Source organism: Centroberyx gerrardi, chromosome 15 (assembly GCF_048128805.1).
Source record: "Centroberyx gerrardi isolate f3 chromosome 15, fCenGer3.hap1.cur.20231027, whole genome shotgun sequence".
Lineage (NCBI taxonomy): Eukaryota > Metazoa > Chordata > Actinopteri > Beryciformes > Berycidae > Centroberyx > Centroberyx gerrardi.
Window position 1 is genome coordinate 5,359,358 of NC_136011.1, and position 27,884 is coordinate 5,387,241.

Genomic DNA, 27,884 nt, shown 5'->3' on the forward strand with positions numbered 1-27,884 from the left:
CAAGAAAATGATGACTGATTCAAGAAAACTCTTGAATCAAGTTCGGCCAGATCGGTATTCAGTGGTTTACAGTATATACTGAACTTGAAGGAGATAACCAAAATTTAAGGTCATGTAGACTGGTGGTTAAGGCTAATACCATTTTTTTATGAAACCTTTATTATTGTGTCTGATTACTATTATTTATTCAGTGTAATTTCATTAAAATTAAAAATCAACATCCTTGTTAAAGCCAATATTATCCAACTCCCTTGCCTCACAAACTTACCATATTATCAATATTTAAAATATTTGTGTTAGTGGTTCACTTCATCCTAATACAAATCTGTTAAATATATAAATACATATACAGTTTTTATTTGTGTTTGTGCATACAGTATATACATGTGTGTGTGTGTGTCTGTGATATATAATAAAAGGAGCAGTCTTTTTTACATAAAGACACTTTATTAGCTTATACATACATCTCTGGATATAATAATTAGTTATATAATACCAAGACGTCAAAAATAATAACTGTAGTTGTTATATATTTATAAAACTAAGCAGATATACTACTCTTGACTTTTTAAAAACATAAAGGTCTTTGATAATATATTATAGTTCTTGTCTGGTTTTCGTCTGTCACCAAAATCTTAAAAATCACAGGGAGAAGAGGTTATACAGTATGGATTCGGGGTAAAGGTGTGTGAACGTGTGTGTGTGTGTGTATATGTGTGTGTTTTTATGAGAGTGTCTGTGTGTATGCACTGTTAAAAAATTTTCAGCACATCCATGCAGCTCGTTTGGGACAACACATCTTGACTGGCTTGAACGTAAAGATGCTAATAACACTGTTGCTTTTAAAGAGAAATACACCCCCCCCACACACACACACACACACACACACAATCTCCACCTCAAGCCAAACTGATGCTTCACAGCCGTCACTCCTCCACCGATGTGTGACGAAAAATCGGACATTCATGAATATTGCAGAACCTGCCGATGGGGCTCGAAAATCATTTTACTAAAACTGACTGCATGTCACATGGAAGGATTCTGCTTGTTGAGCTTGCTCTCTGGAATGTGAGTGAACTCTTGAATCCTAAATCTAAATGAGCTAAGTTGGTAGTAGAGACGGATCCATACAGACTTCAGCCTTATTCGCACGAGATTCATATTACCTGGGGGATGTTCAGCGATTTTAATACCGTGCAAATCTTGCCATGTCTGTAATTTAATAATAATAATAATAATAACTAGAAAATGACAGCAAATTTCTTCTTCTTCTACATCTTCCTCCTGTCATGAAAGATGGAGGCAGTAGTGGAATCTATCGATGGTTTTGATGCATTTTCGGTGCAAAATTCACATTTTGCTTTGCTAAATCCAGAAGTGATATATTGTAAAATCCATTATAATATTATATCCCGAGACTCACATTAGGCCCCTACATAATACTAGTTCCAAGCAAATCGGGCTTTACTGCTGTTATCAGCACAAAACCAACCTGTTTTCCATTTTTAATATATTATCAGAAATGAGTCGTGTTGTTTTTACCTTGATTTTTCTGGTTACTATATCCACATGGGAAGAGTCTGGATTATTTACAGTAATGGGTTTTTTTCATTTCAGGCCTCAAGGCAATAAAATGTATAAAAATGTAAAACGTTTGATATCCGCAGTATATCCCATAGGCCCTTTAATTCTCACTATTTGTTTTATGGCAAACTTGAAACATTAATATAGATGTGTTGTCCGTAACTAGATACCTGGGTGTGTCGGAAAATGATGAGCGCACACACGCAGCCGCCATGTGTGCTGTATGACTGTATGAACGTTGACACAAGGTTTAGAGTACTATAACACTGTCAGTATAGGAATGGACCTTCACACAACAGTTGAACAAGGAGCAGTGAATTACCAAACCTTCTCTTCTTCCCACAAACAAGGACATAATTCCTCCATACGTGTCATTTCATCCCTCAGTTCTCTCAGTAACCCTTCAAATTACAGCGCCCTTGCCAAATCTGTCATAATTACACAAAATTGTATTCAGAAGCTTGAAATACTGTGGCGACGAGCTTGTTTCTCTATTAGCAGTCGCTTATTTTCCTCAAATCTGAGGCTGAAAGGTCTGTTGATGCCTTCTGTGTCAAATTTGATGAACCCACTGTGCCAAATTTTAATTAATCATCACTGTGCCATTGAAAGGTTTCATTCCAAAATACCCAAATCCATTTCCGTTTCTACGTGAAATTCCGCTGTAAACACAGATCCTCAAAGAAGAAAACTATCTGAAAAATGACTAAGAAATGTGCTTTAGTTCCATGCCAGCTACGCTTTTGTAAAAGAAGTTACTGATATTAAGTTTTGGAATGATCAATAGCTTTGTAATTATGGAGAAGAAGGGGCTGTAACCTCCAGCGTTACCACTCTACACAGGTCATTTCATCCACAGGTTCTCTCTGTCCAAAGAGGTAGGACTATTTTTGTTGGCAACAGAAAAGATTCTCAGCTGTCTTGTCATATATCTTTTTTCCTCTCTTCGTTTTGGCAACGCGCGGGTGAGGCTTCGCCCGCGTTTTTTCCGGGTGGTCCACGGGAAATGCATAGCAGCAGCAGACAGGGGGCGGAGAGAGAGAGTGTTGTGCTCTTTTACGCTAACACGGGTTCAAGTGTCTCCAGTGTTTTGCCGCCTTGTTTCGTTTATCCGTTTGTTTCTGTCGATTTCGCCCTTCACTGCTGGATTTTCAGTCAAATTTTTAATTTCATCATCATCTGTCCATCCACCCATAGGTCCATAGGCCCACCCATTTATCCATTCACCCACAATTCTATCAATCCTCTCTCTCTCTCTCTCTCTCTCTCTCTCTCTCTCTCTCTCTCTCTCTCTCTCTCTCTCTCTCTCTCTCTCTCTCTCTCTCTCTCTCTTGGGTGTGTGTTGTCACAGCAGCATCTGATCAGGAGGCATGTCATGGTCAGGAGGCATCAAAGCTGAAAGACAAGAAGGAAACACTACAATTACTGCGTGTGTATGCATGTGTGTCTGTATGTGTGTGTGTGTGTGTGTGTGTGTGTGTGTGTGTGGACGCTGTGCTCAGCAGAATGCAGGGAGCCGTCCTCTCCAGGTAAAGCCAGAGGCTGATTTATTCGCCCATTAAGAAGTGCTTCATCATTAAATATTAACCCGCCGCCATCACTCACCCTGCGGCCAGCACATTAAGGCTGGGGTCACGCCAGGGTGACCCCTGATACACACACACACACACACACACAATGATCTGCCCTGTCCTATATTGCAAGCAGGGACCCACCTCCACCAAAAGGGTCCTGTCTTGGCCTAAAAATTGATCAAAGCGTTTATTTTTAGATAAAAAGACAAAAACAGCTAAGAATACATACTATTTTTACCTAGTTCTATTGACTGTGTGTATGTGTGTGTGTGTGTGTGTGTGTGTGTGTGTGTGTGTGTGTGTGTATGTGTGTGTGTGACTCACCTGTCCCAAAGCTTTACACTCCTACAGGAGTTGGTGCAGCAGCCAGCAGATATCAGAGCTGCAAATGAAATCAATAGAAATGATCAATCATCAAATCATTGCATGGTACTCACAGTCCAATATGAGAGACAAGAAGCACTGGGTGTTAATGGAGTGGTACTGAAGAGAGATGAGTTTGTAATTGTAACTCAGAGCTGTGTGTGTGTGTGTGTGGGTGTGTGTGTGTGTGTGTGTTAGAGTATGTATGTTAGGGATGGGACGATATATCGAAATTGACACACACACACACAGTAAAAAAGGTGTGAAGCCTGAATTACGTTGACCGTATGAAACCGACTCTCTTTCTCTCTCTCTCCTTGTCAATCCCCCCCCGATCTGTCACGCCACGGATGGGCGGCCCCCGGCTGCACTTCCCGTTACCCATCATCCTCTCCTTTCCGAGCATTTGTGACAGCTACCATAGATATGCCTGTCTGTCGTCCTGTTCGCATCTGCCTGTGTCTGTCTCTCTGTCTGTGAGTCTCTCTCCTCTTTTAAATCTGACTTATTTACCCAGGGAAGAGACTACTGTATGTATAGGAGCAAGAGGGAAACTGGTTTTCTTTGGTTTACATTCCTCAAGGTGTGAACCAATCTGACCATTACACCAGCACCTATTCAGCCGTATGATATGCCTCTTGGTAGGGAACACAGCCAGCCATGTCAAATTTTCTCTCTGTCTACTAGACCCATAATTACACTATGATTACAGAAAAAAAGGGGCTGTAATCTAAATTGCTGGTGAATCCTCTGCTTGGCTGCCAGCAGCTCTTTTTTTGTGCCAACAAAGGATGATCGTTTGAGACAATTGGACAAGGTCTGAAGCTCGGTTTGATTGTGTAAGAAGTCCGTTTCTCATTATCCATCAAACAAACCCTGCTGGGCGTTTTTACACATGACAGAAACGCTTCTCATCCCGCGATTGTACAGACTTGTAGTATTAATGCATTGTCGCTCAGTCAGGGACCAAGGCCCATATATGTTTTTTTCCAATACATAAATGTCTTTGTATGTCTTTTTACATTGTTTTTTTTTTCGCATGAGTATGAAAGAAGTATTCCCGCCACTCAATAAAATAAAAAACAACTAAATTCTGACTTTATTTCTCAGAATTCTGACTTTATATCTCGGAATTCTGACTTTTTTTTTTTTGCACGAGAAAAAAAAAGTCTGAATTCTGAGAAATAAAGTCAGAATTGCGAGAAAAAAACTCACAATTGAGTCGTTTTTTATTTTATTGAGTGGCGGGAATGGGCTTCTATAAAGAAGTGTCCATCACCCAAACATATATTTGGTAATTGCAACTTTCAAAGGATGTTGGCAGGGTTTCATCTGCATATTCCCCTCCCACACACACAGAACCAAACCTTTAACATTCCACTGGAAAACCAAATGGCGCAGACACAGGCAGGGGACCCACTACAAGACTGAACAGACTGTGAAAAGACTAGAATATGCTGCCCACCTTGAGTGTACATTATGTGATATTTTCACGCACACTCCATCCATCCATATCATCCGTCAATGCATACGTCTCATTGAAATACATGGGATATTGTCAATTTTTTTACCTTACACGGCTTTGGAAAATATAAGTCTGTAAGTTGATTACTTGTCTTGTTGTTGAAGTAACTCTTAAAGTTTATTTTTTTCCTGTAGCATTTGACAAGTATTTAGTGTGAAACGATGAATGCTAATTTAGTTAGCATCACTATGAAGTTTTCCATTACATGTTAGCCTCAAGCTAAATGTGCAAATGTCAATTGTCGGCTAATTGAGTGGAAATTGTGTTGAACACGTTTTTACACGGAAGCTCCATTCTTACATCTTATAACTTGTGATGTACGTAAGCATATTCACGTCAGCAAGACATGTTTATGTATATTCTTTATAGTTTTTTTTTGTATTTTAGTTTTACAGTTCCTTCCAGTAAACAAGCTTAAAAGCTATGCTGTGTAGCAAGGGCAAAACACAAACCCCCAACCTCAGATTTGAGTAGTTGACCAGCTCACACTACAGGATTCCAGTCGTGAAAATCAGACACGTTTGAAATAATTGTGATGATCCCGACTGGATTGGAATGCAAGAAATGAAAGTCCCGAACCCTCACATACTACAAGATCATCTGCATGACGCCACAAACCTGCATGAACTTGGTCCCATCTTGAAAATGAGTTGTGAAGCCAAATCATGGCTCAGATGAGCCTAAAAGTCATGCAGTGTGTCCCCAGCCTGAGGGAAAAACTAACTTCCACTTGTTTTAAGGCAAATTATAAAGAAGATTAATTATAAGACCAAATGACCAACACCCACACTCAAACACACACACACGCGCGCCCCTTCTAAAACTCTTAGTGAGCATGTGGCAGAGCAGCTGCTCAGAGGTAGAGGAAGCAAAAAGAGAGGCTGACCAGTGACTACGGTCATTTATCAACCCTCAAACACACAGCTTAACCAGTGTGTGTGTGTGTGTGTGTGTGATGAATATTCTAATTAAAGAGCAAACGCTGACAGTTCTTTGGATCAACCTGTCCTACCGTCCCACTGTCGCACACACACACACACACACACACACTATTTCTCTCTCTTTCTCTCTCTCTCACACACACACACTCACATTGCCCTGCTTCCCATGTTGACCTGCTTTCGCCTCTGGTTGTGTCCCAGTGGTTCAGGCTGTCAGAGAGAGAGAGAGAGAGGGAGAGAGAGAGAGGGAGAGAGAGAGAGGACAGGCCTCTGGGCTGGTTCACAGCTGTGTGCTCTGCTTCGCTTCAATGCACCTCACTGTGTATGTGTGTGTGTGTGTTTGTGTGTGTGTCAGAGAGAATGATGGACAGAGAAGAAGGGAGGGACAGAGGAAGAGAAGAGCGTGTTTGGAAAAAGAGAGAGAGGGATAGAGGAAGAGAGACAGTGTGTGTGTTTGTGTGTGTGTGTGTGTGTGTGTTTTTGAAAGAGAACGACAGATACAGAGAGGAAAGGAGGGACAGAAAGAGAGCGAGCAAGAGTGTGTGTGTGTGTGTGTGTGTACGTGTCTGTGTTGGTCATCCAGCATTTTGTTCTGAGCATTCGTCTTTTTGTGGAGTGTACAGGGAGAGGACAGAGAACAGAAACGCAGGAACTCTTTGAACGAGAGAGCTGGCCTTCTGTCCCGGCATCAAAGGACACACACACATGCAAAACCACACACACACACACACACACACACACACACACACACACATACAATAGGCGGTGGAAGGACAGAGCGGTGGCTTTTCTGAATTTAAACCAAGCCTCATTTCCGTGCTATAACCAGCGCACAATCATAACCACCCACACTGCAATACATACACACACACACACACACACACATACAGAAGGTGAATAGGCTGCATCTTTCTGAATACATAACACACAAAGCAGGCTTGGAGCTAACACCTGGACACTTGTGTTCTACAAAGGGTTTTTGAATGTGTGTGTGTGTGTGCCTGTGCCTGTCTGTCTGCCTGTGTGCACATGCATGTTGTTGATGAGGTGTGTGTGTGTGTGTGTGTGTGTGTGTGTGAGATGGACAGTGTCGAAGCGGCGTGAATATAAGCTCCATTAATATGCAAAATGTTCCTCTGTTGAAATAATAGGGAAAAAGGGCTTCAAAGCTGAATGGAAATGAATTGCCAGGGAAGCAGCTGTTGGCCTAGTTAGCGGCCCTGTCCCTAGCATAGGACCTCTGATCACACACACACACACACACACACACACACACACACACACACACATATTACACAACCTTGCACACACTCACACACACACATTTACACACATACGCTCGCACACACCCACACAAGCGGCTGGCTCCAACCTAACATTGCCAGGGACCTTCGTTGACCTCCCCCACCATCCCATAATAAGCGTGTGTGTATATGCATGTACGTGTGCTTGCATTCCTTCATCCAGGTCCGTGTGTGTAGGCGTGTGCGTGTGTGTCCCTGACCTCCCTCCGCCATCCCATAATCCACCAGGCCCCCAGGTCAACACTTAATGAGTTTCCTGCCAAATATCTGTAGGCTCCCACCACCTTACTGACCCACTTCCCGATAAAAAAAGACACCAAGATTAGACGTGTTTCGGATTTTTTTTTTAGACATTTCACTGGCTGTGTCTAAAACCTCAGACTGCCTGTCATTTAAAGCTGCACTCGACAAGATTTTAATGTAAAAATACACCCATCTTATTAGCCTAAATCACAAAGTGGGGCTGCAGCAGAGAAGAACGTCCCATTCCCACCCTTATTTGCCCAAATTAAAGAGTAACTAAACCCCACCCAAATCTGTGGTGAAGCCTGACACCTGATGGTGAAAGGTAAGGTACTGAACTGGCCATCTGCTATTGGCTGGTGTTTGTGCCAGGTGATGTCACCTTCTATAGAGTACAACAGGTGGTGACATCACCTGGCACCAAAGATCAGCCAATAGCAGATGGCCACTCTTTAAATTCTGGTTTAAGGTATGGTTGACGAATCGAAACTTAGAAGCAAAATCCAAAGGTGTCCAAAGCTGCTAAACAGCAGAGAGTGGAGCGCTCCATCCAGAGAAAGCTGGACTCACCAACGATGGCTGAACCTCTTCACCACCTTCGCCCCAACACACACGAAGAAGAAGTCATGTAGGTCTAATGACACATTACATGACTTATGGGTAATGAAGTCCTTCAACTTCTCAAAAATTCAAACAGTTATCTGTCACTGCCAGTAGGGGGCTCCAGAGTGCGACGATGCCTTGTTCAGCTTTAACAGCCATTAGGATAATAGTAGCTTCGCTTAACATTTTGGAGTTTACTATTAGTAAAATGGCACAATAAATGACATAGGCGCCAAAATTTCATCTTTTAGTTTTTGTCATTATAATCGAGAACAAAGATCAAGCAAAAAGTTCCAGCAATTTGTTTGGAAGCCATATCTAACTATCTATCTATTGTGTCATGGATCGAGTTTAATATGTTGATAGTTTTTGTGTATTGCATTTACATTTACAGTTTATTGTAGCGGACGTTCTTACTCACGTTCTTAAAGTGAGTGACTTACAATGAATGAGCAAGTAGGGATGCGCTGTCTTGCTCATGGACAATTTGAGAGGATGCATGGCTGTTGATCACATTGGCTCTTGCTGGGATCCAACCTGTGACCTTTGGGGAGGCTATCTCAAAAGAATCACCCACCTTACTGCCCGTTACATACTTTTTAGCAGGCAGTATAGCTGCAAAAGGCGAGGCAGAGCTAAGAGCAGAGCAAAGATAACGCACTCATCCCCGACGCATAGATTCCCATCCGAATCATGTATTTTTAGATCGTCCGTGAACCGACATCGATGTTGTATTTGTTCAGCTGTCATGATGCAAGCCGTGTTGATATTGACATACATGTCTCCGCTGTCTGCAGACTTTAAAATGGCGAGAAATGACAACTTTGTAAGACTGACAGCCTGCTAGTATTGCTTCCAGTCTTGCTTTATGCCTGACTCGGCCCATAAGTCTCTGGATGGCTCATGTACGACACACCGGTGCGGTATGACCGTTCAAAGTCGCTGACGTGCACAAAGGTACACATATATTTGATGCTACATTATGAGAAAATGTATCGTCTAATATTGGCATCCACAGAGGATACATGACCCACCCCCCCGCCACCCTCCCCTCTCTCTTTAGATGTATTTCTCTTCACTAGAAAATGCTTCATCCATTACTCTTTCCATACAAAACCCTTTACTTAATATAAACAGCTCTCTCCTTATCTCTCTTTTCTATTTGCGTGGTAAATACAGTAAGCAGGCGTGTTCGGATTGAGTTACACTGAGGTAAAACGGCACTGGAGGAGCACAAACAACTGTATACTATAACACACACTCGTACACACACACACACACACACATTGAGCTTCTGGCAGGAAATTAGAGTGTCATCACTAGTTCAGCCCAGAGCGTACACCCACATACTGCATCCTCTGTTCTCTCTCTCTCTCTCTCTCTCTCTCTCTCTCTCTCTCTCTCTCTCTCTCTCTCTCTCTCTCTCTCTCTCTCTCTCTATTTCTCTTTCTCTCATTTTTTTCCTCCATCAGTATCTCTCCCAGCTTCCTGCAGTTGCTCTCCTTGATCTGACTGAATGGCAACATGAATCGTCATTTAAATTGCAGGCAAATACGTCTTTTTTCTCTTTCAATTACAGCACAGAGCACCGCATTGACGCTACTGTCAAATTAATATTCCCCAGATAATTTTCTCCTCCGTCAGCAGCGATGTAAGTGTGTTTCTTGAGGGTTTCCACAAAGAGAGACACACACACACACGCATGCATACACACACAGTGCAGTAGGTTGGGTAGAGTTGGATAGTGCTTTTTTTCCCCAACCTAGTCCATGTTTGTACAAAGAACAGAGGTAAAACAAAGATGTATTTGTTGTTGTAGTGTTCTCTGCAGACGATGTGGCAAAAATTTATTTCAAGCACTTAAAATATCAAAAAGAATCGATTATGTCATTTCCATTTTAGTCCTGATGAAGCTGGATCGGATTAGATCATTTGTCAAATCAGTGTGTCCAGCACTGTGACGTCTTTTTCCTTGGATTTTCTGTTGATGCAGTTTGAGTTTCTCTTTTCTTTGTCTGTTCAACCATGGTGGCTATCACTGCTCATGCTAACTACCCAGTTCTTCTTCTTCTGTTTATTCCAAACAAACCAGAAACATAAAACGCATCAGAGGATTTTTCCCAGGAAAGAGCTACCAGACACCGGCTGTTTAGAACAGACAATGGAAAAGCTTTCATGAAGTGGATATAATAGGAACAGCAGATAGCTCCTCAGTACCAGTGAGTGTCCCTGAGCAAACACACCTAACTGCTCTATTTCTACAGACATGGCTGTAGGGATGATGTTAAATGTTTCTCTTTCCACTGTCGTTCCACTATACTGGCTTATATAACCTCATATAAACTTTTGAAAGGCAAATAAACGCAGCTCGCTCATCCCTACTCTACATACATAGTCTTTCGTGACTACAGGAAAGCTGACTGACAGTGAAAGCAGGAAGTGAATGGCATGCGTCGACATCCCTCCATCCCCCCCCCCCCCCCCCCCCCCCTCCCGCATCCCCTTTTCACAGCTCCGCCACTTCAGCCGGGCTCCGATCCCAGCCTTAAAAATATCCCAGCGCTCTGCAGTGTTTGAAACCCTGGAGAATAAACAAGTCACACACACACACACACACACACACACACACACAGATGCATATACTGTACTGTATCCATACACTTACTCGCAATACAGAATCCACTGTTTATTCTCTCATCTCTCCCTGTCAGTCTCACACACACACACACACACACACACACACACGCTTCCCAGCAAGCTGCAGGCTGTACAGGGAGCAGATGCAGGTGTGTTTAACCCTTTGATGTCGGGGGGAAAGCAGTCAGTCACATCATGTTCCAGTACATTTCTACCCAGGGGGGCTTCCTGATCAGACCACAGGCTGTCATCTGACCGCCATACCATCCAGCATCTACTAACTACATGCACAATATGACACTCAATTTTTCTGAATCCAAATTTCATCTGCCAACTTAATCACTTAGCAGACAAAGTAGATTTGGGGATATAAAAGACACAATTGAACAACATTAAAAGACGTCGCCGTTTATAAATGTGTGTATACTTGCTGTGGCTCTGTATCGTATCGGAATGCGACAAACAACCAGAAAGGGAAATGGAGACACCTTTCCACAAAACCAGTCATGTGATGTTTTAGACCAATTGCAGATTTATAGACAGATGTATAAACTGCAGAGGCCAAAGCCAATGCAGCTTTTTGTTTTATCCACAAATGTGTCCTTGTTCCTATGAACAAGCTAAATTTTGTTTCTGCAGAAAGTATACCGCATTCCTCAAGTGGCAAAGTGGCTAGTAGATCTTTCACTTTTGCAAAAATTTAAAGGCATCTGTCTGGTGATTAGTGTTATTATAGAAATATTTGAAATCGGTGGTTGCCTCTTGAAATCCTCTTGGAATGGAACTTGTGACTCTTGGGTCTGCTGAAGTTATCTATTATTCATTAAAGTGTGTGTGTGTGCATCCGTGCCATAGTTGTTAATTGGGAATTGCAGGCTACGTTTTCATTTATTAGGTTGTAAATTCATGCACAACACAGTCAGTTTCTCTTGTTGATAAATGTTGTTGATGACAAATGATATTAGATGCAGGCGGTTTAGGGATTTGACACCCCTGGTTTGTGTGTGTGTGTGTGTGTGTGTGTGTGTGTGTGTGTGTGTGTGTGTATCCAAGGGGTGGATGTATGACTGTGACTATCATGACCTGTGTATTGGAGGTCTTGTTCAGTTGTCTCTCTGCTTTCTGAAGCTGTGTCTCTGTCTGCGTGAACAAATTCTTAAATAGGAATAGGCAAAAAAAAAAAAAAAAAAAATCTGGAGCAGAGAGAGTGTGTGTGAGAGAGAGAGAGAAAGAGAGAGAGAAAGAGACGTGAAGAATAGAATGAGGTTTAGGGGGAGAGAAAGCAGTTGAGGAACGAGGGAAAGAGGGTTATAGAGAGGACAAAACGGGGTTGAAGAAGTAAGAGAGAGAATGGCACGAAGAGAGAAAGACAGAGAGAGAGAAAAAAGTAAAGAAGAGAAAGAGAGAGGGAGGGAGGGATGTGCGTGCTTTACCCAGCCAGAGTTACTCACAGTGATCCTGAAAGACGCAGCGACCTTCAGCTTGGCACATCGCTGTTATGACACATCACCAAGGTAAATACTCACTGTTCATCAAACACACACACAACACACACACACACACACACACACACACACACACACACACACACACACACACAGCCTGCGTCAGCCTGTCAACGTGCGTCACACACATTGTTATTCGTCCCACACTCCGCTATTCAGTTAGATTCAACCCAAAAGTCTCAACGGTGTAAAAAAGGCTCTAACTTCCAGCTTCCTTGTGGAGGCATGCACACACACACACACACACACACACACAGCAATCTGATTTCTGATTTTTAATCAAACACACACACAGACCAGTTGTCACTAGCTGGGTGAACAGATTGTGGTGGCTTAGTTGGCATGGAGGGTCATGAGCCTCCGTTCCCCCCCACAGGGCATTGAAACTGGGATAAGAGCCAGTGAATTCTCCCTTCCTTCTGCCGTGCTGGAGCTTTATCCTAACAGACCACTGCTGGATGCAGACACACACATCGACATGTTAAGAGACGAGATCAGATGAGATCAGATCACATGAAACTTTAATGATCCCCGTGGGGGACTTTCATCGTTTCAGCAGCAGAACTAAAGTCAAATTAAGAAATCGACAAATGGAGATTTGGTATGGATGGAAATAGCAATAAACAGAGACTTGGTAGTTAGAAATACAGTCAATAAATGTAAAACGATATATGAAGGTAAAGAGCATTAGCAGAATCATCAGATCTCTACCAAGAATTGTAGATACTTGAGTTTTTTTTCCCACCACTCAACTCAAGCTCTGGAAGCTAAAAAGTGAGTTTTGTATCTTATATATTTTGCAGAGTTCCTCAATATTTATTGGAACAGCAGTGGTTGGACATGGTTGTTCCACATCATCCTGCTTTGGTCCCAGCGATAGTTCTTGCTCAGGTTGTGCTTAGAAATTCGCATTCAAAAATAGATGCAGCCTCTGTTCATTCCTAAAGTGCAGAGTGAGGCAAATTTTTGTCAGTATTTCACACTTCTCACTGCCATTCTACTGTAGCCTGCTCCTGATACACTGGCAGTAGATTGGATATGAGTGTCAAGAGCCTGTAGTCAGCTCCGCCAATCAGAAGTAATGTAACACTAGCCTGTAGTCAGCTCCACCAATCAGAAGTTGATTAGATTTGCAATAGAGCAGCACCTTGGTGTTATAGAGGCTTGCTGGTGAACCTTCACGCTGAAAAACTTCACTCTGTAAGACTCAATATAAGCAATTTTATGACACCCATTTCAGTTTGCCTTTCACACCCTTTAAAATAAGAGTGTTATCTGATTAGTGTTAAGAAAAAACAGCAATTTCAGTTAAAGTTTAGGGAAGTAACGTGATAGTCATGCTAATGCCCTACACTTAGCTACCTTAGGTAACACTAGGTAAATCAACAGCCGTGTTAACAAATCTGTGATGCCTCTTTTGTGTGTCTAAGAAGTGAAAGCTGTAGTTCATGTTGTGTATGCAAGCAATCATTCATTTCTTTAAAGTTGAGTAAGATTTCTTGTTGACTCTTACTTGGATAGCGAGCCTTACATTTGGAAAGCTATACCTAGTTAAAATGACTCACCACATATGACATGATCTGAGCAGATCTGTACTGACCGCTGCCTGCCTTGACATCTTTGCAATTGATTAAGATGATCCATAACTGTCTTATTTTTTTCCTGATAATTGTTTTGTTTTTCCTGCCTTATTGGAACAGCCAACCACACAACAAAAGTTGACCATGGTGTTTTGCAGTGTTGACAGCAGCTAGTCAGACTAGTCAGTCGCATTGGAATTACGTGATGGTCTTCCAACATGGCCACCAGGGGGTTGTAGATTTATTCTGCAAAGCCTGTATAGTATGTGTTAGGTGTGGCCACCACTAAAACATTCAAAGACAGGCCCTCTTACTAAACCATTGGCAGGGTTTTTGTTTCTCTGGCATCATTTCCTAAAGGACAAAGCCAATGTTTGTCATTACCAACATAATGAGTTTGAGCAATCATATTTATGATGGCAGTGCCGTCTCAGATGCACTTTCAGAAATCTCTCATTGATGGTCAATTGGGATTACATCTGATTATTGAGAGGGACTTAGCACATGACTCACCGCTATCATCCTCTTCAACCCACTGGTGCCTTATTGATGGTGGCTTTGCCATATTGGAAGACACTGCCCCCATCTTGACAAAATGCATCATGGGAGGAAGGTCATCACCCATAATTATTATGTTAGTGATTATTCAGAAAGCCCTCTCAGGGATTCTATCCAGAACTAACAGAAGCTGTTACAGGATTTTATACAGGCGATTCCTTTATTTTGATACCATGTACATCTCAGTCAAAATGAATAACTATATCAGCTTTATACACTGCATGACTACATTTATTTCAGCATTGAAGAAATAACTGATCAGTAAACAACAGATTGCATGTTTGCAAAAATGGAGCCGCTGTGCAAGGCTGTTTAAATCATCCACAGTTTCTGGTTAAATCTAGTCTAAAACGGCAGCTGATAGCCCCAATCCCCCTGTTTAGGAGCACCCAGACTGAAAATCACTGAGGTGTAGCCAAGTGAAAATATATATTTATATACTGTGTATATATAATTCCCAGTGTCAGTGTCTTATTCTGTCTTGGCGAGGCTAGACACTAATGAGAGAGGGAATATGGAGGCTCTTTTTCCACAGTATTAGCATCCATTTGATAAAAGCAGAAGTGACATTTGCTGTATATTGTATATGTACATCAATATCGATATTATTTACACTCTAAAAAAATAAATTCTATGTAGTACCAGAAAATGTCTATGGCACCATGCTCAAATGGTTCTAAATAGGACCTTTATGGTGCTGTAAAGATTGCATGAAGTCCTCCAAAGCAGCAGTGTTAGAGTTAGAGTTATTAGTTATTAGAGTTGTTTTTTTTTGTCATTTAGGTTCTTTATAGAAACACTGCCTGAACCAAAGACCCCTCCTTTTTCTGGTTGCATATCTGATGATATACCAAATAACACCGGATAAAATCACTGCAGATCAACTATTTTCTCATGATCATTTCTTCATAAATCTGAAGTTTTGCTTATAATTTGTCATAGGCTCTACAACCCTGGCTCTCTGTTGTTCAGAGTCCTTAGTCTCTCTACACCAATTTCTCTATTAGACCTCAGCAAAATACGAGGAAAGAAATTGCAAGTAGACTTTGAATACTTGAAAATAGCATTCAAGTTTTATGGTGCTACATGTAGCATTTTAAACGAATACATCATTGTCAAATTCATTGTGAAACCTCTGAAAAATTACTGTGAACAAATGAGACCATAGTGGAGACGACTGATAGCCTCCATCTTACACCAGTCGTATTGTTAGTGCTAGTAGTTCCCAAAAGCCCTGTTGCTTCCAGTCGTAAACAGTGATGTTTCCATCAGCCATTGTAAAAAACTCTGAAAGCTTTAGCTCTGTTTGCACTGGACTGAACAGCGCCCTCTTCCTGTTTCATGCCATAAAGCAATCTCCCTTTGTACCATCAAGCAAATCAGCAGACAAGTCCGACCTACTGGCACATAATGCAAAATGCAGTGTAGAGGCCGGTAGAGGCTGGCAATCTTCTCGGTGGTGGTCTCTTTTGTTTACAGTATTTCTAATAATGTCTCACAATTAATGTAATGATTTATTGACGTTAAAATGCTACATGTAGTGTCTCGCAAAGTAAAGCATGAACTCTTCAGGTAGTGAAGATGAGTCAGTGCCTTTCAAATATTCAAAAGCATATCCAAATATATTTTTTTCCCAGGTTTGTATTCATGACAGCGCAAAAGCTGCAGGTATCCAGAAGTATATGGCCTATGTTTATTAATAGCAGCGGCACTGTAGCAATATATTATGTGCCCCCTCAACAGAAACTAGACTACTGACTCTGTGTGTGTGTGTGTGTGTGTGTGTGTGTGTGTGTGTGTGTGTGTGTGTGTGTGAATGTGTGAGTGTTCACTTTGAGCTTGCCATGAAGGCACTTTCTGCCTATGCACAGTAATGTGAGCTAGGGCCAGCTGAGCCCAACAAAAACTGCTGTGTTTTCACTTGCTCCTAGGGCACTGATGTAAGATGCACACACACGCACGCACACGCACGCACACGCACGCACACACACACACACACACACACACACACACACACACACAGACAAAGGCACATTCACACATGCACATACACACATGTTGGCCATCTGTTGCAGCCAACACCATACCTGACCCTTGTAAACAAACAATCGCCTCCCGAGCGCCGCACACACCTACACCTACCACAGACACCTCCTCTCCTCTCCACACACACACAAACACACACACGACCCAGAATTAATTAAGGAAGGTAATTTTGCAAGTGTGCACAACGTGTGGGTACAGCAAAGGTCTTGCTACAGCCAATGCAACTGTGAATACGGAACAGTTCATTACTCTGGAACTTCACAATGAGGAGAAAAGGTAGTCTTGGCAGCCCATTGCAGAGAATTCTGCCTGTTTAACTCTGGGTCCATTAATGGATGAATGATGAAAAGAGGCATTTTGTCCTTTCCTAAATAGGCTGTCACATTGACATTGCCCCGGCGTGACGTAACTGCCGCAAATCCACTAAGCCATTTGCTAGCGTTTTACATGGAAGTGATGCAATGAAACACCCAACAGCATTTCTGTCTTTAGGTCAATAGCCTTTTTATGCCCCTAGGCCAATGGGCTTAGTATGTTGCTTTAGACAGCAGCCAGGGAGCAGAGACGAAGAGACGGAGGTGGAAAGACTAAGAAAATAAAATGGCAGCAGCGCTTTCCAAGGCGGTAATGATTCAGAGAAGTGGGGTTTCATAAGTGCACCTTTGTGTACAGATGCACACAGACATTGAAACTTCTGAGAGAAATGATTACAGTTTCTAGGGGAGCGTAATGATGGCAATAAAATGGGGATAGCGCAGAGCGATGTGCGAGAGAAAGACAGACATGAAAAGGCATAAGCAAGGGGGAGGGAGGGTGGGAGATGCGGTAGGTGAACTAACCACACTCTGAAAGCTGTGGGAAAGAATAAAGCAGGTGGTTAAGAATGAAAGAGAAGGAAAGAAGAGGAAAGAGTGGGAAAATTACCTTTAGTGCAGATCAAAGAGACACGTAATCTAGTTAAAATCCTTCAAAATCAACCAAAATCCACTGGATTTTACAGTTGCAGAAGGTGAGTTCCTAGAGAAAATTCAGGTCTTACAATCAAGAAAGTCATATGGTGCTGATGGCATTGATTAAATATGTAGAAAAAACTTCCACTCTTCAACTTTATTTTGAGAGTGAGCTTTTTCTCTGCAATCTGGGACCCAGTATTAAAAAATTGAGATAAATTTGATGCAAGGAACTACACAGGCTTATGTGTCAGTCATATGCTGCAGGTTCTGCTCTGTACTTGGATTTTTATATTATCCACAAACGACTGATTATATCTTATAAAAAATACAATCATGTATGATATATGACTATGTAGAGACTTTATTTACCACTGCATTACTGGTGATATCATGCAGATAAAGCTTTTAAATTGAAAACTCAATTGACAAAAGGAGAGAGAAAGGCACAAAGAGAGAACAGCGAGATGTACAGAAAGAGAGAAGGGAAAAGGAGATGATTTATAGAAAGGGAGAATGATATGAGGAGATGGGTTGAGTGAATGCAGGATGGATGTGGCGGATGGATGAAATGTCAGCGGGCGGACTGACGGAGAGAGAGAGCCTCCCTGCCAGCTCCCTCTCTCCTACAGTCAGGATCTCTGGAGGGCACAAATTTACATTCCAGTTTGGCACCGAAGGAGCTAAAGTTCACGTTACACAACGACACACACACACACACACACACACAGACACAAATCACCCTCATTTCAGTCTGGAGCAGAGCTCGACGGCCCTACCAAATTCAATTAGGCCTGTACTGCCTAAATGGGCTTAGCTGAACTGCACTGGCTTGTTACGTGTAGCCCTTAAGCCCTATGAGAGAGGGAGAGAGAGAGAGAGAGAGAAAGAGACAGAGAGTGCGTGTGTGCACGTTGGTGGTGCCTTCGAAGCATGAAACCACAAAACCCGAACAGGCAGCAGGGCATGTTGTGTGTCACATCTCCAATGCTAATAAGGAAGCGTGAACGGTGAATGATTCTCTCCATTTACACAGCCTGCTGACATCACGGCTGACTGATTGACAGACCGGGGAGGGGGGCGAACCACCGGGACCCAACAGAATACAGATGACCCTCCCAGGCAGCATTATTGCTTTGTTTATGGTGCAGTTATGGCGCTTTTGTGGTTAGAGACGTAGGGTTTCATTTAGGAGCCGCGATAGTGAAAGGGTTAGACAAGAGGGCTTATGACTGGATGATCACCAGTTTGAATCTGGTAGGGAAATCTGTCCTATGGAAGTCAAGGAGAAGCATTAACAACTACTGTCAAGGTGATTGTAGTGGTTAGAACTCACTTTACCAGTCTTTTTATTTGTGGAATAGGGTTAGCCAAACTTTTTAGGCTGACATAAACCCAAAGTCACAGTATACATCATAGTAATTAGCATTAAACTGGTGTAAGTTATATGAAGGCAGGGTCTGTTGAGAAAAATAAGCTTGCTTTTCTGAAAATACATTTGATTTTGTTATGTAGCAGTGGTTGTTTGCCTTATGATGATCACCGCCTGGAGATCATAGCTTTTATTTACTACTACATTGCTACTCCCCAGTGTGTGTGTGTGTGTGTGTGTGTGTGTGTGTGTGTGTGTGTGTGTGTGTGTGTGTGCAGCAGGTAGCCCTTCCTCCCCCTACACCTACTTGCCAAAGCCTTTTACATAAGAAGTCAACATGCCTTGTTAAATAAGGGCTAAAACTCATTTGTACTAATAGTGTATGTGGCTACTTACACTTACAGAACCCATATTCAGGTTATTACTGCGGTTTAAGATTGTTGAATATTCATGCATGAACAACCCTCACCAAATTTAAACACCAAAACCAAGACTCTAAAACAAATCACATGACGTTAACTTAAACTCTATTAAATCCATTCAGACTCCAATGCGTATTTTCTCAAAAAGCATGTTCACCAATCGGAAAACAATGATGTCTTTCTTCGTTTCTGAACAGCTGACACTTCAGAGACGGGTGATTGCCATTCGGCGGCGGTGACTGGCAAGGTGATGATATGGAGATGAGTGTAGCTGAGGCTGGACGCTAACAGCAGCAGACAAAGTGGAGTCACTTCTCAAGCTGAACTCGTCTGGCATGGGAGGAGCAGTCGAATGGAGAGGAGTCACAACCTATCACATCCTCACCGATCTAATGAGCGTCCAGGACGTCGGTACGGTGCTTTCCCCCCTGAGGAATGAATGTGAGTGTGTGTGTGCATGCAACTGTTACGTACACCAGTGTATGAGTGTGTGTATTGACTCGCAAGCGTGTCTGTGCATTTGTGCGTGCAATTGTTTGCGAGTGTGTGTATGTTAGCTTGTGTTGCATGTGTGCGCAATTGTTTGTGTGTACCTGTGTGTGTTAGTGGGCATCTGCACATGTCATAGATAAACACACATGCCTCAATTAAAAGAGTGTGTGAAGAAAAAAAAGAGAAAGAGGAAAAAATGTCAGACTCTTGATGAAGAGAACAGAAGATTTGTTCTGTTCATCTGAAAGAACAAAGACTTGCGTCCCAAATCAACAGCCATTTGTACCAGAGCCTGCTTTGGGTTTTGGCTATGTGCGAACCCTAATGAGTTTTCCACACTAATTCCTCCCATCTGATTCAGCAAAGATCCACCTAGGGCTGGGAACAACACCAGCTGGGCTCATGAGAACAGCCTCCCACAAAGAGCCCCAGCTATGGACAAACACATAACACAAAAACATTTAATATGTTTCTCAAACTCTTGTCTGGGCCAGCGGTAAACAGGTTTCTTTGGGTTCAGTGTTTTGGTTTGAGATATTGGGGGTAAAAGGTGTTTAGCATTTGGCAGCAACTTAAGTGCTCGTCAATGAGAGTTTCTCTGAAAAATCCAGTGCAATACATTCAATGAACCTGCTTATTCCTATTCAGGGTCACGGGGGGCCGGAGCCTGTCCCAGCATGCACACCTATGAGCAATTTAGAGCAGGCTTATTAAATTCCGGACCTCATTGGCCAGTGTCCAGCAGGTTTTTGTTCCTCCCTGGCAGTTAATGAGGCACACCTGGTCTCAGGTAGACACATTAACCACCAGGTTAATGTGGCTCATTAAGCACCATGCAGAACCAAAAGTCTGCAGGACACCAGCCGACAAGGACCAGAATTTAAGAACTCTGATTTAGAGTCTCCAGTACACCTGACATACATGTTTTTGGACTGTGGGAGGAGTCCGTAGACCAGGTTTGAAAACCACTGGTTTAGACTCCTAGTTCATGATAAATCAGCCTGTCGGAATAGTTCAGTTTTTAAGGGTCTTAGGTTGCATTCTCAATTTCTCCTCGACAACATTTAAATTCTGGACAATTTTTCCACTACCAAGACCTGAGGTGAAGTAGCCATGAGCTAGAAGGTTTGCAGTGTTTCTCAAACCATTGTCTTGTCACAGTGCAGCGAATAGCCAATTTCTACATCTAATCACTAACCTGGGGGCTGTTCGGCCAAATCACTGTACTGTCTCCAGCCCTTAGTATGAAAAATGTTGCCTTCCTATGTCCTTCATTTGTATATAATAGTACTTTTGCACTTTAGTCACAGTACGTTCTTAAAAAGGTAGACTACATATTGAAGATTGCTATGTACACAGCAGCTATTTATAGTAAAGTGCATGGACCACTGTAGATAATTCAGCACTGTTGTCCATGTATTATATGCACTGTATCTTTATCCTCTTGCTGCAGTGCACTGCTTTTATACTGTCGATCCATTTATTTATGCTGCTGTATGTATCATATCTCATTATGCATAAGAATATCCTGAAAAGAACACTAATCAATTCCATCCCCATCCTTCCAATTCAACTCAATTCAATTCAGCTCAACTCGATTCTCTTGTTCCCTTGAGGGAGCCACACAATGTCCATAAGGTCCAACTTAGCACAAGGATCAAATTATATTTGGAAACAGCAACTGTTGAAACGGTGGAAAAACACCCTTATTAGTAGCTTGTCATTGCATTGTATACCACATTCACCCAGTTGATTCCAAGGAAGGGGCTACTATAAATGGGGGTGTTTACGGAAAATCACACAGGGCCTTTTCAATTATTTAGTGCGCTATGGCTATTGCGCAGAGAAACCATTGAAGTTAACGACCTCCATTTGTAAAGGTGCTGGCCCTTGTTGGGGGAGGCTTAATGAAGATTTACACTGGCCGGATGAACTGTGGGGCAGCAACAAGAGATGGAGTGTTACAAAGAGCAGCTATCACATTGTGTTGGTACGGTTTAGAAGCACTGGAAGACAAATGTTAATAGAAAGAAAATAAAGGTAGGACAAATGGGACAAGCGGGTGGGAGAGATAGATGAAGCTGAGAGAGATACGAGATGAGGCTGGAATAGAGAGATAGAAAGAGTAGTAGAAACCTATTGGGGGTAGAGCAAGAGAGAGAGAGAGAAAGAATGTGTTGCTGAGAGCATTCAGCGTTTAAAGAAAAACGAGAGAGGCCAGCAAGATATGTTCAATGCACTTTCGGCTTTGGGCTAGGGTCACACTACATGACTAAATATTAGACGACATATACTTAACGACTGGCATTAGTAAGACATTTTTTTTGTCTTGCATTGTAGTAGTGAACACACTTGATGTCCAGCTGGATTTGGGGAACACACACTTGACGACCAGTTGGATTTAAGTTGGATTTAGGGAACACACACTTGACGACCAGTTGGGTTTAGGGAACACACTTGGCAACCAGTTGGATTTAGGGAACACACACTTGACGACCAGTTGGATTTAGGGAACACACTTGAAGACCAGTTGGATTTAGGGAACACACACTTGATGACCAGTTAGATTTAGGGAACACACACTTGATGACCAGTTAGATTTAGGGAACATACACTTGACGACCAGTTGGATTTAGGGAACACACACTTGAAGACCAGTTGAATTTAGGGAACACACACTTGACGACCAGTTGGATTTAGGGAACACACACTTGATGACCAGTTGGATTTAGGGAAGTCTGGGGAACACACACTACCCAAATTCTAGCGCCACGCAACCCCTAAATCTCGCAAAAACAAACTTTCATGCTACTATATCACCTTACTCCATCATCTTCCTGCTTTAGTTTTTTCCTGCTCTTATTGGTTATTGCCGATCTCCGTTCAGATGTGAGTGGTTGACCAGCTCAGTGGGATGTCAAGACTGATTCAAGTTGTAAAAACTGGATCAGGAGGCAAGGAATTAAGAGTCCTGAACCCTCACACACTACAAGATCATCTGTGCAACACCTCGAACTAGTGCGGACTCGGCCTGATTGTGAAAATCAGTCAGCATAGCCAAACCATGGCTGCAAACAGCCTAAAAGTCTTGTAGTGTGTTCCCAGCCTTAGACATGCAGGGTTGATGGGTGAAGGGCAAAACGAGATGGATTGAGATGGAGGTTAAGTAGAGAGAGTGTGGTAACCAGGCTTGGGCAGTTCCTGTTCCTTCTTTAAGCGTCAGAGAGGGTAAATGAGCAGCCTGACCAAGACGTTTATTCTCTAATAAAACCCTGTTTCCACTCTAACAGGGTGGAGCAGAAGACAGAGAGGAAGAGAAGAGGTTGGCACAGCATCAAAAGACAAAAACAGAGGTGAAGACCTGTTAGTCTGTAACAAAGAGAGATAGAGGATGTGAAGAGAAATCTATGGCAAAATCACTGCATCTAATATCATTTGGCACCAAAACCTCCAAACCTGCTTATATAAATAGACTAATTTTCTGGGGACAAAGTGAAGCATTGACTGACTGACAAGATATTATTATTTGGTCAATGTGATTATTAGACAGATGTCACAAAACTATCAGGGAACATTGGTCCTGAATGCTCCTTGATGCTCCTTTTCCAGAAGCTTCCAAATAGATTTTTTTAGACTTTTGCTTGATTTTTGCTCTCTATTATAATGATAAAAACTACAAGATCAAATTTGGGCTCACTCAAGCTAAGGTATGGTGAGTGCTGCACCATATTATACCCAATTCACTCCCATGTTTCTGCCACCCACAATGTTCCAGAAGATATTAATTTGTCCTCTACAGCCGAACAATAAAATATGGCCACACTGCCGCCAGCCTAAACCTCAACTCCACATGACTTCCAATATATGAACGAACAATTAAAATCCAAATTGCACTCAATGTCATTAGCCGTCTGAGTCAAATTGTTCACTATAGGTCATTTGTAGGTGTACGAATCTATTTTTAACTGAATATGACACACAAAAACTGGTCAATGTGTCTGTGTGTATCTTCATATGAAAATGTATTCCAAAAATAATGTACCATAGCCACTGTGTGTGTGTGTTTAACATCTATGTATAAGTATATACTGTGTTTCATGTGGCAGTGAGATGCATCAAAAGTAAATGCATCATCTTGGCTTATGGAACAGTAGATTCAGCCGCTATTGTTTTCTGGCAATCGCTGAGTCAGGGATCCTGCGTCCACCTATGGTACAAGGCTATTTCCCATGGCCTCAGCTGTAATATAGAGCGCATCCACTCAGCACTATAGGAATCATTACCGCTCCTGGGCTACCAGACACACTGACACACAAATTTCAGCAAAACAGCATTCAGATACAGCCGGTGATATAGGGGTAAATAAAAAGGAGGGTGAACTATGACCTCCAGTCGGTGATCAGCATAAGGCGACAATGACAAAAATCCATTTATGTGATCATGGCCTATGTGATCATGGGTAAACTCTATTCCACAATTAAAAAGGTGGGAAAACTAAGTTTAGGGCGGTGTTACCCTCCACTACATCCCTGGATACAGCACATATACACTCATCATACACAATGTAAACGCTCAGAAACACATAAACACGGAGAGACACAACTGCAGCACAAACACCACCGGGGAACGCTTTGGAATATTTAATAGCAGCGAAATTAAGTCAGGCAACAAAGCCAGGCAAATGAATTCCACATCCCCTCCGCCATTTCAAAGTACAAAACGCGTCCTTTGCTGTCAAAAGAGACCGTTTTCTGGGATGCATATGAAAAAAAATATCAATTTAACATTTCAGAAGATTTGAGCAACTGTCAAATGCGAGCTCATTAAAGGGAATGGAGGACCCTACTGACAGCTCCCTCTCACACACTTTGTGCATGTGTGTGTGTGTCTGTGTGTGTCAGCCTGCCTGCTTGTATGCATGTGCATGAGGATGTGTGTTCATTTGATGTTAAAATCTCTATCTATCTAGCTCTCTCATGTGCTTTTATATGCTCTCTCTATCCTTCTCTCCCTGCTTTCACTTAATTCTGTGTGTGCATGCCTGCTTGTGTGTCTGTGTCTTGCCTTTGAACATACTGCTAATTTACCTATGTAAACCATACACCCTGGAGAGTTACATCACCCAGGTTCCCTTGCGTACAAACACACACAGATGAGCACACACACACACACACACCTCTAACTTTGCCTCTCTCTCTCTCTCTCTCTCTCTCTCTCTCTCTCTCTCTCTCTCTCTCTCTGTATGTGTGTGTGTGTGTTTGTAAGTCTGGCTCCTAAGCTGAGTCTAAGCTTAGTTGAGCTCCTGTGACTTTGTGTGGATGAACTTCCCCTTGTGTATCCTCCCATACATTAAACCAAGGTCATCCTGGAAAGCCAACAACTATTTGACCACAGAGTCTGAATGGATAAAGACTGAATTCAATATTTAGCCAAGCAAAACAAGGAGTAGACTGAATGAAGAAGCCATTCTAATCAGGCTAGAGAAGATGCAGGTGGGTGAAGCCAAAGGGGCGGCGCCTATAGCAACCAGCATCCCTGAGAAAAAGCTTCCCCAAGGCATGTTTCATTTAAAATGGCCTGGAGGACTTCTGTTTCCAAATCCATAAATTAACACACGGTGCCACTGCTTGTATCACAAACGACTAAAGTATCACATGAAGATGGAATGAAAGCTAACACGGGCATGAGGATTCAGTCAGCGTTCGTCAGTGTGCCATGCTGTGACCAGGGTTTGACCGATATGGGTTTTTAAAGGCTGATACTGATATTGTTGGATTGACGCCACCAGTAGCCAATATTTTGCGCTGATATCCAGTATCTTTAAATTTGACCATTTTCAAGCCAAAAAATTCCAAACAAATTATATATATCTAGTGTTTCCTCCACCATCACAAGACACTAGAACGTTCCACTGAAACCCAGGATAATAATAATGGCAATAATAAAACATATTGATGCATACTTGTGTGGGCATTAGAATCAGTTCAGGTTAAGTGCTTCCGATAGACAACCAGTGTAGTATTGATCAATTCTGGCCAATATCAGCCCAAAATATTGGCAAACCAATGTATCGGTCTAATCCTAGCTGTGACTATCATGAGGCTCTTTTTCATGAGTGTGTTGTAAATTGAGATTCAAATCGAGTGTTACCCTGTTCCTACCGTTGTAGAGACTCCGGTGGTGGGGGGCCAGCTCCTCGCCCGGCGTCCTCCTCTGACCTCCTTCCCTGCCAGGGGAGCCAATGCCGTACCTCCCCTTCCCGTGCTCCGGACTGGGGCTGTGCTGGTGGTGATGGTGGTGCCGTATAGACTCTGGACTCCCCACGATCACCCTCCCTTTCCTCAGGTGCTCGGGCGTCCCCGCCGCTCCCTGCTTGGCTTCGGGACTCCCGCATCCGGCCTCCCCCGCACTGACTAGCCGGTGTCTCTGACTCAGGTCTGGGCTGGACTTGGCGCCGCCCTTCCCAGAGCCTGGCGAAGCCTGTCCTGAAATGAAGAGCTGTTTCTGGGCTAGTAGGTCAGAGCTACAGGGTTTGGCGTGGGAGTCGCATGCCAGCCTGGTGGGAGACTTGCTGTGCTTCTCGGGGCTGTGTCCCCGGAGGCCGCGGGGGTCCAGGTTGGTAAGGGACCCCCCGCGCGGGCGGCAGGACTGGGGGAAGGTGTGGTACTCCGGGGTGGAGCTGTGCCTCCTCCCTGTGGATTCAAACACATCCCCGGGTTTGTGCGGGTGGTCGGAGGAACCGCACCTGGATCCGGGGCTGGCGTTGGAGCCCGAGCCCAGGGTGGGAGGCTTGTGGTGGGGGTTATCCGGGCTGTCCGTGCTCCCCGCGCTGGAGGTGCTGCTCCCGTCCCCGACGTCCCGCAGCAGGCCGGGCGCAGGGGCGCCGCCTCCCAGCTGGGACAGACTGCTCTGGCTGTCGATGGAGCTCCTGCAGCCACCGCCGCCGCCTCCCCCTCCGCCCACGGCCACGGCCCTCTCCTCCTCCAGCATGAGGCACACCTCCTTGAGCTCCAGGTTCTCGCGGATGACCTCGGCCTGCCGCTGCTCCAGCTCCTTGAGCTTCTGCAGGTAGATGGCCACCTCTTTCCTCATCAGGCCGGCGCTGTAGCGGCCCAGGCGCTGCCACTCCCGCGACACGCGCTTCCCCTTCTGCCGGTCGTCATCCAGGAAGCAGCACAGGTCCCGCAGCTCCTGGTTGTCCTCCTGCAGTTTCTGGTTCACGTCCTGGTTTACATAGGCACAAGCCAACAGCATGCACACACACACACACACACACACACAGAGGCACAGAGGCACACACACAGAGCAGCGCACAGTGAGGGATTACATGCACAGGCCCACTGTGATTTATCATTTGGTGAGTGAGATAACAAATGTTCCAGTGATGCAGTTGCTTGTGTGTGTGTGTGTGTGTGTGTGCCTGTGTGTGTGAGGTGTTTTTTTTTAAAAAGGCTTAGACAGCACTTTGTTATGGAATTGGGGGATTTGAGATATGCTTGATGCAATCATTTTTTCACCTATTTGCATTAGCTGATGGGTATACTTAGAAGATATTTATTTGTAGTCTAAAATGGGTTTCATAACATGCCTTTAAATGTGTTGGGACAAAGGCATACATGCAAAATCAAATTTCATATTCAGTAATGGTTATATTGTAAACTAATTGTCATATGATAGCACATGCATCAATGAGAAACAGTATATCTTATATGCAACAGGTTTAATTCTTTTTTATATTGGGCGACCATTTTGACCTTAAATGACAATCAGTACATTTAGCCACATTTGAGAAGGTTTCTTGTTGTTTGAATGTGTTGAAAATCTTACTGAGAGCTGTAGACCACTATGTTCACTGTAGTTGGAAATAAAATTTAAAAAAAAACATTGTGTCTATGTTCCTGTGCAATAACGCGCACCTGGCTCCCCGGGGCTCCCCGCCCCATCTCACCTTCAAACTCCGTATCTCGTTCAGGTGCTGCTGGAGCCTCCGGTTCACCTCCCGCATCAGATTGCCGTGGTCCAGGATGACGCTTATCTTCTCCGCCTCTGCCCTCCGCAGCCGACGCACCAGCTCCTCTTTGCCCCACTTCAGCAGCTCCTCGTCGGGTATCTTGGAGAGGTCGTCCGCCGGACCCTCTGCGCTCTTGGCCGCGGACGGCTGCGGCTGCTGCGCGCCTTTCTCCAT

General features: G+C 43.3%; 1 protein-coding gene across 1 annotated transcript; it reads right to left on the reverse strand.

Moving 5' to 3' along the window:
* Positions 1–2,950: 2,950 nt before the first annotated feature.
* On the reverse strand, positions 2,951–27,884 carry ccdc85a (coiled-coil domain containing 85A). The gene is made up of 4 exons (XM_071916321.2): positions 27,648–27,884; positions 25,861–26,923; positions 3,483–3,540; positions 2,951–2,979 (listed from the first exon to the last, which is right to left on the reverse strand). Exons 1-4 carry the CDS (start codon positions 27,882–27,884, stop codon positions 2,964–2,966), a joined length of 1,374 nt encoding a protein of 457 aa, XP_071772422.2. The 3' UTR covers positions 2,951–2,963.